General features: G+C 41.4%; 1 protein-coding gene across 4 annotated transcripts in view; it reads right to left on the bottom strand.

Annotated features, from left to right (window-relative positions):
• The window catches only part of LOC117431924 (GTPase HRas), a 46868-nt gene that overhangs the window by 16906 nt on the left and 15536 nt on the right, over positions 1-14426 (bottom strand). For 2 of the 4 annotated variants that reach the window (XM_059002023.1, XM_034053198.3), the window contains one exon: positions 4634-4775. In XM_059002023.1, the coding sequence (XP_058858006.1) occupies positions 4634-4744 (111 nt within the window). In that variant the 5' untranslated portion in view covers positions 4745-4775. The remainder of the gene's footprint in view (positions 1-4633; positions 4776-14426) is intronic. The other 2 variants (XM_059002025.1, XM_059002022.1) reach the window with 1 other exon arrangement.

A 14426-nucleotide genomic window follows, 5' to 3' on the forward strand; every position in this document is an offset into this window, starting at 1 on the left:
AAGAAACACACAGTAAACAAGTATTGTAATCTTAAAACATGATATCTGGTACTACACAAGGTTAAAAATGTGTTCAGTATGATTGTCTTCCAAGTCTGTTACTGCTTTACATCCTTGTGGGTCAAAGCAGTGATTAGGGTGTAGGATGAAAATGTATTGGAAATATCATACGAGACTAAAATGTATTGGTTAAAATGACTGAAGAGATAAAGCACGTGCAGAAATGTATGGAATGAAATATGGTAAACAAATAACCATAGTAACCTTGTAGAAGAGATTGATTAATGGGCGGTTGCACTTGAATGCAGTAACAGGTAAAGGGCTAAATTCTGCTGATAATTGGTGAGAAAGCTACACTCATCTTTTAAAACAGTGACTGAAAACAGTGACATAGCTAGGGCAAATCAAAAAGCTTTATCATGACTGGAACATGCGTCACGAGCCATATGCATCCAGGGATCTCGTGTGGATTTATGACTCAGCTAAGCTCGTAATAAGCTTTCACCGCATTGGAAAGGACCGTACAAAGTACTTAAATGAGTCGAAGCCAACAGCAGAGAAACAGGAGTGAATTATGAACTTCAGAACTTAAGGGAGCCAGAGGCTACTTCATAAATCCTGCATTACAAGCGCATGAAGCCGTACAATTCTCTGTGGTCTGAATGTTCTTCGCCAGGCACTCCAGGTTCTGCCCCCTCAGTACCTAGCACCAGCATTGCTGTTCCTTCCAGCTCTGTCAGGATCTTACTAACCACGTCCTCAAGCACTGGCACCAGAACCAGCCCGGGTTCTGCTTCCCATGAGGCATGCCATAACTCAACCTCAGGTTGCTCCTGCTAGTGTTCCACAGCCTCACTATCTTAAAGACATGTTGCTTTATAAAGACACATTCTTTTCCATATGGACTGCAAAGGACATGTTTATTGATTTCTTTGTTTTGTTCTCCATTGCATATCACTTTTCTATTTAAAATAAATCAACTATTTGCATAATAATTGTAGATAAAGTTCACTAATGGATGTTTTGTTGTTACCTTTAGAAACAAGGATGTTTCTTCCAACAAAGGGGGAAGTATATGTAAGAGTTATTCCTGTTAAAGGTTTTTATAATATTTAGCTGGACATTCTGTCCCACATGTCAAAGTCTGTAGATGGTGCTGTGCATCTGACTGCTGCCTTTTAAGCCTGCATATTTTTGGATGAAGTCTGTGTCACCTGGTAATATATGTTGTTCATCAGTTTACTATGTATTAAGTGTTGGTCACACTCGGTAAACTGCAGTGTTAAGTTTGCTTTTATTACGATGGATCAGTGGCTGGTTCGTGCAAAAAACACCAAAAAAACAGCAGTGACATACAGAGAAGCCGCAAGCTTTTTTTTACCACATGTATGTGTGTGTGTGTGTGTGTGTGTTGGGGGGGGGGCGTCAGGTACCACAGACAAAAGGAAGTGGGGCGCGGCCCAAAAAATTTGAGAACCGCTGCTGTAAAGGACAAATATAAAAATCTAATTATGAAAAAGAAGTCTATTCTATAATGTAATATTTCTTTAGAATTAACATAACAAGAATTCTCTTTTTATACATATTTGATCCACACAGGTTTGGTCCTATTAAATAATGGTAGTATATAGATCTGTCAATTAAATTGATCCCATTATGCTATATGCAAAATAAATAAAAACATGATATGATACAAATACTTAATTATTTAATATGAAAGAATTCTAGTTATACTATCTAGTAGTTAACTTACAAACTAACCACTGTCTGTTCCTAATGCATGTGAAATAGAATTCTTAAAGAGTAGAAATAAATAAAAAAAAGAAATGATCAAAGGTCAGAGAGAGATTTTAGATTTGGTATTGTTCTTCAAAGTCGTCTGAAGTTCACTTCCCCAACTCCACCACACATGGTGTACTCAGAGGTAGCCATGATATTATCAAGTCTGTTTAGTCTAGATTATATTTTTTATAAATACTAAAAGCAACTCAATGACTCATATCTTGAGAAGGACTACTATTCGCAATGTTTTGTCATTGAATTGAATACATTACCTTTAGTTTTTCATAATTCAGCACTACTGTGGGTTTAATAGCTCTAGCTTATTTTTTGTAGTGAAAACATATTGATAACTGTATAATTATCAATTAAAGCGTTTCTGACAGGCATTTAAGCTAAACAGGATCAGTGCCCTTGCAACAGAAATGTTTGCTTTCTCTCTCTGTAGACAACTGATTTGGCTGAAAAGAGATGCTTGGAGTGTAGGGGTAGACAAAACAGAAACAAAACAAAAAAAAATGTGAGAGATCTACCAACAAGGGAGAAACAGGCAAATAATTAAGAATTATGGTAAAACAGGCTGAAATATATGGGGCTCCCGAGTGGCGCATCCAGTAAAAGCACTCACTAGAGTGCAGGATGCGCTCTATAGCCTGGACGTCGCCGGTTCGAGTCCAGGCTATTCCACAGCCGACCGTGGACGGGAGCTCCCAGGGGGAGGCGTTCAATTGGCCGAGCGTCGCCCGGGGGGAGGGAGGGTTAGGTAGGCCAGAGTGTCCTCGGCTCACCGCGCACCTGCGACCTCTGTGGTCTGGCCGGGCGCTTGCGGGCTTGCCTGTAAGCTGCCCAGAGCTGCATTGTCCTCCGACGCTGTAGATCTGAGGCGGCCGCACGGTGAGTTCGCAGTGTGTAAAGAAGCGGGCGGCTGACGGTACATGCTTCGGAGGACAGCGTGTGTTCATCTTCGCCCCTCCCGAGTCAGCGCAGGGGTGGTAGCGGTGAGCTGAGCCTAAAAATAATTGGGCATTTCAAATTGGGGAGAAAATAATAAAAACTAATTGGCAACGACTAAATTTAAAAAAAAAAAAAAACAGGCTGAAATATCACAGCAGCTGTGAGCATTACGAGGCACATCACAACACACTGTACCATAAATCGATTAGAAAATGGCATTTACCATCGTTGCTTACCAACACACAAATAAGAGACTTCCACTCCTGATAATTTATACTCCTGATAATATTTTCATTGGTGTGTTCTGCCACTGTTTTAAAAAAGAATGTTCGAGTGAGAGGAACTATATTAATTATATTACAAATAGAAATAATAACTACTGATTCTATGTATATTTTAATACAATTACATTTTACTGGAGAATATTTGGATTGATTATTAAGAACAGTTGCTAAAAAGATGATTGCTGTAATGTTATTGAGAGAGGACGGTGCACATGTTTGTGTAGAGAACATGATGGGAGACTACATTTGGGGGCTGATTCGTAAAAGTGATTTACAGTATAATCGTAAATCTCAAAAAACTACTCACTTCTAAATCTTTTGTAGTCATTTTTGTATTACTTTAGTATAAATACATGTTAATTTGGATTCATATGTTGTTTTTTTCTGACTTTATGTGAACGAAAAGACACAAATTCGCCCGTTTTCTCATTGGAAATAGGTAAATTTCAAAATATCACTGTCCTGGTCACAAAAGCAAAGTTTGTGGGGAATAATAGCCATTTTCTATACTTTTGAAGCATAAGCAATTAGGAAATAACACTTACTACCCAGGAACCAAAAAAAATAAAAAATTGTTACACGGTGTTATCAATATTTTGTGAAAAGGCTCCAGCAGTGGTGATGTTGTGAAATGTTTCAATTGGTGGAATGTGTGATCGACCAAGCAGAGAACAGCATTTCTGCCTGCTGTTTTAACATCATTTACGTGATTACTGTGATAATTGTGTGGGCTGTAGTTTTCTGTCTCCATAGCGTACCCCAATAAAAAGTATAAAATATTTAGTGAAAATAAAAAAAATATGAAGAATGGTGTTGTGTCCATTAATACAGTAACAATTGGTGTATACTCAGTTTAATAAATAGTCATTTTTAGAATAGACTTGTTATAAAGTGACTTGTCCAGTTCCATGTAGTGAGAAATACAGGCAATGTTTTTTTGTGCATTTTTCTTTTGAAGATTTGAGCTACTTACAGCAAGCAAAAACATGAGAAGAAACAGATACTAACAATGTCTCTGTCTAACACTGCTTTCTTAAGTGAAATAAAAACTTGCTGAAGGTTCAGTAAATTAGGATCACTATTTTAGTCCCATTATGCTCCTATTAAAGGCAATATTCAATATTAGGCCACCCCTGTATTCAGTACTAAGGCAACCATCTGCAGTCCCAAAGACACTGTTAAATGAACTGTAACACGACCAACACGCTGTAAACTACAAACCACATCTAGCTATCTTTTCAAAATTATTATTATTATTTTTTTTTTTTAAACGAACACCCTCTGAAAATGTGGATACAACAAAATGTAGCCTATTTGATTTACATTTTTTTATGTCTATTAGAAACAAAAACAGTAAATTAAATCAGTTTGCATGAAATAAATAATATAAAGTAAAATTCTCTGACACATGTCCCCTCAGTAGTAAGGCCAAAACGTTTCCCCTATAAAAGGTCACATTTTGTTGATTGGCAATATTAAGCAGGTTTCACTGTATTTGCAAGTAATGTTATATTATGTTTATATCCAAACACTGATGAAGGCCCAAATGCTGGTCAGGTTGTCTTCACAGTGTTACTGTACAGGCCAGGTTGTCTTCACAGTGTTATTGTACATACCTCTATCGTTGGATCATATTCATCTACAAAGTGGTTCTGGATGAGCTGGATGGTTAGTGCGCTCTTCCCCACACCACCAGCTCCCACCACCACTAGCTTGTACTCCGTCATCTCCACAGGCTGGCCTCAGAGCTTCTCTCTGCTGGTGGGGAAGAGGAGACAGGCGATTAGGAGGAGATCTCCCAGACAAGCCTCAGGGAACCCATTTCACAGTTACAAAAGGCAGGCACGAGCAACTCCGTTCCTGGAAGGCCAGCTTTCATGTTAATGAACTAGTTACCTGTTTTAGGAGCTGTTTGGTTCTATTAAATAATCAGAAATGTTGAAACAAAGACCTGGTCAGGAAGTGCCAGATTTGCCAATCCCTGACATAAGGGATAAACGATAAGTGGGGAATTGCTGTAAATAACCTAGTATCATTAGGATTATTTGACACACACCAAGTTATTTACCAAAAAAAGATCAATGGGTGGCATTGCATACATATTTTAACTGGGGTTCATATATATAACTTTTTGAAAGCACTCTAATAATACTTATACCTTCCAATCCCAAACCTGACAACTTCAATAGGTCATTATGTCTTGTCGTACCAAGCAATTAATTACTGAAATAAGTGAGGCCTCTTTATTATCAGAGTTTAGGCAATTAGTGATTACAAATCACATGTGAATCAAATGTCTGGGTGAGTGCTGCAGTTAACAGGGTACCAGAAAATGAAATACTTACATAAATCTAACCTGTCGTCTAATGTATTTGACATTTTATATGGCTTTACTCTAATCTACAACAATAACTATATGCAGCGTCGTAACCAGAGCTGACAACTCGGGTTTCAAGCTATAGTTGGCAGTATTTATATGACTGCTTGGTATTTACTATTCAATCTCCAAATCTGTGTTATACGGCAAACCAACAGAGAAAATGAAGAAGTCTTTTGTACTTTACCAGAATATTTACATGAGCATCAGCATTGATGATGCAAAAAAACAAACAACCGAGGTCACGGCCTCTGAGTCCTCATAGGTAGTTACAGCCATCACTATATGATCTGAATATCCCTTGTCTGTCACTCAGACTGGGTCTCTCAAGTAGAGACTGAGAATTGTGCAGAAAATTGTGTGGTGGCTTCATGATGTGGACCACAAGAATAAACAAACAGAGAACTTTTCATCATTCCATTTGGGAACTGAGATGGATTCAAACCTATATAGCAACAGAGATGAAGGTACAAAAGGCTAGTCAATTATCCAGCAGTACCACCTGGTCACCCTTCATAAAGTTTCTCAGAATAAATGATTAAGGACTGGTTTCACAGGCCCAGATTAGCGCTAATCTTGGACTACCTAATGTTAATTTAGGGAAGGTAGTGCTAAATCGAGGCCCTTGAAACCAGATGTTTGTGTTTAAAGTTATGGTTTAACAGCAGATACCATTCTACTGCAAGATCTTGACTCCATAATTAGTCACACACTTCTAGTTTAGGGTGCTTGTCATAAAAGACTATCTGGCAGCAAGCTTTTCAGTAGCTCTGTTCTGTCAGTGTGCCGGCCTGTACCATTTCCTTTAAGTGAGGACTGCATGTTCTCCTGGGTACCAGCAAGAGCTGCTAATGGCCGATGCTGCTCCGATGAGCCACGGTGAGGCATAATGATCAATGCAGCCTTTCAGACAAAAGAGGCCTCCATCCTTGTGAAAGGTGACAAGGTTCACACTGATTGTTTGCAATGTTTCAGCTCCAACACTAGTCTGGTATCGATCAACACCACGCAGACCGTGACTAATGAACAACATGCCTGGAGAACAAAACAACACTGCAAACTGATGCCATTTTAAGTTTATTGAAGCACTGGTGTAGGGGACCCATTTATTCCCATGCTCCAGAGCTCTGGGACCACATTGCTGGATCACAGAGCTCTTTCATAAACTGTTCACCTCAAGGGGCATTTTGTTTTTGCAGTTCCCTCCTAACTTCATCAGTTAGAAGCCCTCCAAGTGCTGTTACTGTTTTATGATATACTACATTAATGTGTGTGAGACTTAATGCGCACAACATTTATGTGCACATGGAAAAGAATAAACATTGAACAAATGACCTTGCACTGTGCTTAAACTACTGCATAAACACCACAGGTGACCTCTATATTCAACACTGTGAGGTTGCCAAACAGTTGTAATGGTGAGCTGAAAGCAATGCAAGATGTAAGATTTGAACTTTTATTATCAAAACAACAACAATAAAATGTGGAAAAATAAACGTAGCTCTTCAAAAGTACAAACAAAGAAAATTGTTAATTAAGGTCAGCCCAAATACAGGGTTAAACTTGGCTTTAATAGAGGATTAGCTTGCCTCTAGCCTCTCCAAACATCAAAACAGTTACTGAGTTCCTGTCTGCTGATGCTATTACGTCAGTGGCCTCCAATTCCATTGACTGGTTGATATGGAAAGCAGAAATGCTTTTAGGGAGAAAAGCAGGATTCGCGTGGAGAGTAAACTTAGTTCTGGTCTCTGCAAAAAAACAAACAAACAGGCTTTCACCGTTGAGAATGCTTGCATTTCACCTAAGCGCTTGGTGGTGGGAATAGCAAGCAGTAAAGCTGTCTCTAAGGCCAGGAATTTTAGCTCTACTGAATGGAGGAGGGGCTTGCCAGCACTACACTGAGCCGCCAACGAGGGGCACGGTCCTTTCTAGGGGGTCTTAACCTCTGAGTACCCTTAAAAAAAAACTATCCCACCAGGAAGTGTGCTACTGGGCAGACTGAGTCAATTTAAATATGGCAAGCCAAAATAGCTGCCAGGTAGGCCTTAAGTGTTCCCTTCCTAGACGAGTCCTGCAAAATTGGGAGCAGGGCGAGTAGTGCAAAGGCGTATAACAGATGCCTCGGCCACTGGCTTGCAGGCAGGCTTGATAGTGTACACTGGGCAATTTTATATATATATATATATATATATATATATATATATATATATATATTTTGTGATAACTTGCCCCCACTTAGGTTCGTTGCCCCTTTAAAAATTGACCCAGACACAGAAATTGGGGGTTCAGCGCTTCCGCACACTTTTAATAATACAAATAATAAACAAAATACAAAACAAACACCTAGCTCCTTCGGAGCGCTAACTAAAACTCAGGAACACCTTTACTATAAAGTGGGACGGCTAAGCCATTTCCCCACAACACAAAACTCACAGTATTTCCACCCTTGACGACTGCTTGGAAGCAGAGCACACCTTCCTGCCTCCTTCTATACCGCAGCCCTGAGCAGACTGACTGCACCTCTTATATACCCTGCACCTGGTCCTAATTTACAATCACTACCAGGTGCAGGGGATCATTAACAATAAAACAATTAACAAACAAATGTGCATTATCACATTTTTTCATGCAGGGAGGATTAACCCCCTCCCTGCTGTGTTACACTTCCCCCCCCTTAAGTGCACAGCACTGATCGGCCATTCCAAGGCCACATTCTCCCCCCCCCCCCCCTTTGAAGTCCGGTGCCCAGAGGAAGGGACCGCGATCCGGCGAGTAGGGACCCAAACGGCTTGCCAGGGGCGACCGACGCATAGGCCGGTAACCTGGACGGTGCAGCGACAGGCAGAGGTGTGAGCCACGGGACCGGCGCAGCGACCTCTGAGAGTCCAGGGGGAACACAGCGGGAGGAAGGGGGAACGCCAGTGACGTCACACGACCGTGTCGTGACGTCTGAGGTTTCAGGGGGAGCGGAGCAAGGGACCAGGTGAGCAACTGTGCCTGGTGGTGCCCCGACCTGGGAACGAGGTCGAGCACAGGGAGGTCCATGCACTCCGGCAGGGTGTCCACAAGCACGGGGCAAGGGAACGTGCCCGGCAGCACCGGACTGGTTTCCAGGGGTGGTGGTCGGGGCTGTGGTGTCGGTGACTCCCTCACCTCTTCTGGCTCCCGAGACGGCAGCTCCAGCCCCTCTGGCTCCCGAGACTGCAGCTCCACGCCCTCTGGCTCTTGGGTTGGCAGCTCCACCCCTTCTGGCTCTCGGGACAGCTCCACCCCTTCTGGCTCTCGGGACAGCTCCACCCTCTCTGGCTCTTGGGACAGCTGCTCTACCTCCCATTTCTGGAGCAGCAAGTCCTGCTCTGTAGGCTCCCGCTCCGGCAAGCCTAACTCCACTCTCCACATCTTGTTCTGCTCCACTTGAGCAGCGGTGTTTCTGTTGATCTTCTCGATCAATTCTTTAAAATCCATTTCTTCTTTTACTGGGTCGTAGGGGCGCCCACAGCTTCTGACACCACGTTGTGATAACTTGCCCCCACTTAGGTTCGTTGCCCCTTTAAAAATTGACCCAGACACAGAAATTGGGGGTTCAGCGCTTCCGCGCACTTTTAATAATACAAATAATAAACAAAATACAAAACAAACACCTAGCTCCTTCGGAGCGCTAACTAAAACTCAGGAACACCTTTACTATAAAGTGGGACGGCTAAGCCGTTTCCCCACAACACAAAACTCACAGTATTTCCACCCTTGACGACTGCTTGGAAGCAGAGCACACCTTCCTGCCTCCTTCTATACCGCAGCCCTGAGCAGACTGACTGCACCTCTTATATACCCTGCACCTGGTCCTAATTTACAATCACTACCAGGTGCAGGGGATCATTAACAATAAAACAATTAACAAACAAATGTGCATTATCACATTTTTTCATGCAGGGAGGATTAACCCCCTCCCTGCTGTGTTACAATATATATATATATATATATATTAGTTTGCCTCCCCTGTGCACTATGGGTTAAGCGCCTATGGTCTCAATCAATTTACAGTTCCTCCCCCCGACTTTCTGCATTTACACTAATTGTTTTGACGGAATTAATTTATGGGCCCCCCGCCCCCCCATTTCTGCTTCAATCGGAGATGCTAAAACAGAGCTTAAGATTTATTTTTTCATTGTGTAATAGAAGAGCATCCGATTGGAGCCAGCTAACATGGTCCAGCACAACCCTGCTCATTGACTTATTACAAATACTACCATTCTGTTTGTGTTTGCCAGGCAGAGGAAGGGGGGGGGGTTGCTCATCAGTCTGTGGAAAAGCATAAGGGGATTCATAACAAGCAGACAGCAATCCATGCAGGCGTTGAGCAACATCAAACACTTTTTGTCAAAACGTGCTCTCTTCTGATCACAAGTTTTTAAAATCCAGCAACTAGCTTCCTGGGTAACCCCACCCAAAACAGAATCATACTTCAATCCACCTGCATGTTTAGACATGGCACAGGCCTTCTACTGCTGTACCTGTCTGTAAACAAGGATTTCTAACAATCAAGGTGACTCAGCTGCTTGTTAAATGGATGTACACTTCACAAACGTTTGAGTACACTAAAATGCATTTGTTTTGTACAGACACACCCACAAGCAAGGAACAGCTTTACCCAACAGGGAAGTTGGCATAACACATTACACTGTACAAACAGCAAGCCACAACTGTCAGCACTTACAGCAGCTGAGGGAAATTATTCACTTTCCTGTTTTATCAAAATAAATCTTTAAACAAAAACTACTTCTGGGGAAAACGTGGGTTTATCACGTTTATACTATTCTTTCAAAAATGAAACAAACAAGATTCTTTCATTTATTAGCTGGAAAACATAATGATAACACCTACAGAACCTGAGACCTTATCAAACGATTTTAAAAAGGAGAGAAACAGTACTCTTCTGTACAGTGTGCTATTTATTTAAGCATCATTTGCATGACTGATACAGATTTATAAATTGTTTCATATGAATGAATACAAACATGGTCATTTTTGCCACAGAACACATTTGTCCGAATATTCGTCCCAACACTGACAAAACCCAGCAAGCCTTATTTAAAAATGCTGGCACTATCCAGTGCTCTTTTGGGAATGTACAGTATTGATTTTGAAATACACTTCCCCATTCTCACTGTCGGTCCATACTGAGAACATGCACACTGATTGCTACACTATTTCACTGAATGACAACGCAAAACAAGTGACATCAAGCTCTTCCACCAAATCTAAGAGACACAGTTTATGTTGTACGACTCTATCGAACACACCACACCCCAAATAACTTTACAGGGAGGTAAAAGGTAAGCGCTATAGATCTTTTTTTTTTTTTTTAATTTAGTCGTTGCCAATTATTTTTATCATTTTCTCCCAATTTGGAATGGCCAATTATTTTATTATGCTCAGCTCACCGCTACCACCCCTGCGCTGACTCGGGAGGGCGAAGACGAACACACACTGTCCTCCGAAGCGTGTGCCGTCAGCCGACCGCTTTTTTTCACACTGCGGACTCACCATGCAGCCACCCAAGAGCTACAGCATCGGTGGACAACGCAGCTCTCGGGCAGTTTACAGGCAAGCCCGCAGGCGCCCGGCCAGACTACAGGGGTCGCTGGTGCGCGGTGAGCCGAGGACACCCTGGCCGACCTAACCCTCCCTCCTCCCGGGCGACGCTCGGTCAATTGAGCGCCACCCCCTGGGAGCTCCCGTCCTCAGTCGGCAAAGGAATAGCCTGGACTCGAACTCGCGACGTCCAGACTATAGGGCACATCCGGCACTCTACGCAAGTGCTTTTATTGGATGCGCCACTCGGGAGCCCCTATAGATCATTTTTAATAATGATAATACTGATATTGGCTGATAAGTACATGCCATTATCCTAGTTCACTAGATGGCGCTGTCTCTCACAACAATATAGACCCTGCTGTTCTAGTGTTCCATATGTCTAGTAAAACAAAGCTTGAGATGAACAGCAGCTCCTGAACCCAACCTTAACAGATCAGAAAGTGAAAAGTGTATACATCATTAGTAAAATATAAATAAAAACATAATTTGAAGCTAATTACGCTTATTTATTAGTTACAAGTTACATGGTATATTGGTAGGGTCTTAAGTTCAAACCACAGCCAAGCTTGACTGAACTTAAGCACAAGCCGAAAAAATACGGCAACTGTTTTTTATTTATTTTGAATTTCTGGGGATTATAAACTCAGTGCTGATAGGCACAGATTGCTCCAGAAGTCTGACCTCAGTACTATCAGCTATTCTATCCTGGGCCTCCCTCAGGCAGAAACAGACATACCACTACCCACTGGCGACTCTATTCCCCAGCACTATACCAATTCAACTTGTGACCCAAGATGTAGTTAAACCAGGCTTTCAGAGGTGCAAGAAGCTAGTAAAATCCTACTGTGATTCATTTAGAGGGAACAAATGACAGCAGGTGTTGCAAACTAGAGAAGGTTAACACGGTTGGATTTAATTTAGTAACCACTGTGAAAGGACACTGATTGTATATATGATTCCCCAGCTGTTGAGAGAATTCAATTATGTAGTAGGATGACATCACCCCAAGGTTGAAAGCAGAGCCGACGCAGACCTTTCTGATGCCTCTGGAACTGCACTGATAATCCTCACTCCGACATCTGATATTCCCAGCCTCTGCTTCCGATAAATGACTCAATATGCATTAAATAAAATGAAAGGGAACTTGGTCCGCTAACCTAAGAATAACTACAAAGGATCCATGTGGCGCCTGGTCACAAAGCATGTATTGATCCAAGAAAGAGAGCAGAGTGTTTTACATTTACCACTACACCAGTAACTGGTCATTACATTTAGACTCTTGACATGGGGTTTTACTCAATATATACCCAACTGGGATAAGCCTCAGCTGAATTTTTAGAGCATTTTACAGTACTAGACAATCTACCTTGATTACATCACCTATACATGTATCTGTAGGGGTAATACAATCCAAGGCGATTCCTCGGCACTGCAACATTCTCTAGTCTAAATGATCCAGCTGTGGTTTATTGTACAGCTTGAGTAAATCACCCCTCCAATGGAGGGATAAATACATCTTTGGTTATTAATGAAAACAATCACACCTGATTTATATACAGTGGCACCAAAATAAATAAAGAAATAACTAAAACTTCACTGCTGCATCATATCATATCTACACTTGCAAAAGGTTCTGGATGAGGTTCTAAAATCTGCTACAGCATGCCTTTGTGTGGAGTTCTGCACAGACATCGCTACAAGGACAAGTCTCAGGTTGAGGCAAAGAGATTTCAGCAAACTGCATTTTAAATTTCCATGAGCTTGTTATGGTTCATTTTCCCTTTGTCACTAAATGATGAAGCAACAATGTTGCAAAAGCTGACATGCAAGCCGGAACACTGTAATATCTTCACACAAAAAACTTTAAGCTGGAACAACACAAGTTCTCTAATATCTTCTGATGGGCCTTTTTCAATAATTCCCTTCATTCTCTATTGCTGTTTCTGCTTCGATCTTTACTTACCAGGCTTATTAACCAACGTACCTTTGCTGTAGGCACATGAAACACATTACTTCACCTTTGCTGTATCCCGTGTTGTCCACATCGCAGCATTTTATTTCCCCAACATATTCTCACACATCATAGGTAACTAAACAAGGCAACTATTTTTTTCGACTTTTACTCGGGAAGGTTCATCAGGAGAATGAGATTTCTTCCTCTAAACATTGCAGTGTAGATCATGCTCCCTCAAATATGCTGGTGCTCGGATTGAAATGAGTGCCCTGCAGTCATTATACAGCCCTACAGCACAAGCCAGTTTACAGTTACAAGCAGCTGAATGCCAACAGGCATGCATGCAGGTTTCCATAGTAGTGCTTATCATGTTCACCCAACACTCAATAAAATATGGTTCATGCATAATATAATGGCCTTAAGCATGAATTACATTACTGGATTCTCAATCCATGAGCCAGATTGCAGCAGGGATGAAGAAAGATTTGCTCTAATCAACACTTGGCCAACGGTTCAATCCAGAGAAGCTTGGTTGGAAGCGTCCGTAACAAGCTGCTTCCGGGGCATTGATACACGTGCACTTGCATCTGTTACCCAGGTCAACCCTGCTTTATGAAAAGCAGTGTGAAATCACAAAGCGGACCCGTGTGACTCCGGGTCCTGTCCCAGGTAGGTTCCGACCCGGGTAAAGCATGCCAGTGTGAAAGGGGCTTAACTTTGCAGTACATTTTCTAAAACAGTAACCAAAGGTTCTGTTGCACAGGGCTGAAGCAAAACAGATTTTTTTTTCAAAAGGCTTCCGGATAATAAACTTAAGATCTGCTGCAGAGGCTTATAAATTAACCACCAAACCTGCAAGCTCTGTCTGGACAGCAGCATTGTAGATGCCAGTAGATGATAGTAAAAAATAGGTTTGCTGTCATGTCACATATCTATATGCTTTCTAAAATTTACAAATTATTGTTAAGGAACACAGGTTTATTTCCCAAACACTTCAAAAGACAGATTTACACACATTACTATTACAAAGTCACCGACTCTTGCCTCAAACCAATAATAATAATAATAATAATAATAATAATAATAATAATAATAATAATAATAATAATACATTTCTTAGATCAGCTAATCCAGGGCAATTTATCCAGGGCAACTTACAGTTGTTACAAAATATCACAGTACAAAGTATCACATTACAAAGCATCATAGTATAAAATATCACATTACAGATAAGAGCAGTTATATAGTGCAATAGTTTGATTGAAAACTAATGTTATAGTGTTTGCATTTGTTTACATATTTTTCTTCTGATTTTCTGTCAATGAAAATTACACCTTATAAAAAGTTCTGCTGAGGCTGATCTCCTTGTGGTCCCTCCTAGTGGTACTATTACATTTGGCACTCGGGCACTTAGTCATACAGCCCCTCTGCTTTGGAATTCCCTTCCTAAGGATATCAGAGGCATCTCCTCCATCTCCATGTT

The sequence above is a fragment of the Acipenser ruthenus genome, chromosome 27 (genome assembly GCF_902713425.1).
Source record: "Acipenser ruthenus chromosome 27, fAciRut3.2 maternal haplotype, whole genome shotgun sequence".
Lineage (NCBI taxonomy): Eukaryota > Metazoa > Chordata > Actinopteri > Acipenseriformes > Acipenseridae > Acipenser > Acipenser ruthenus.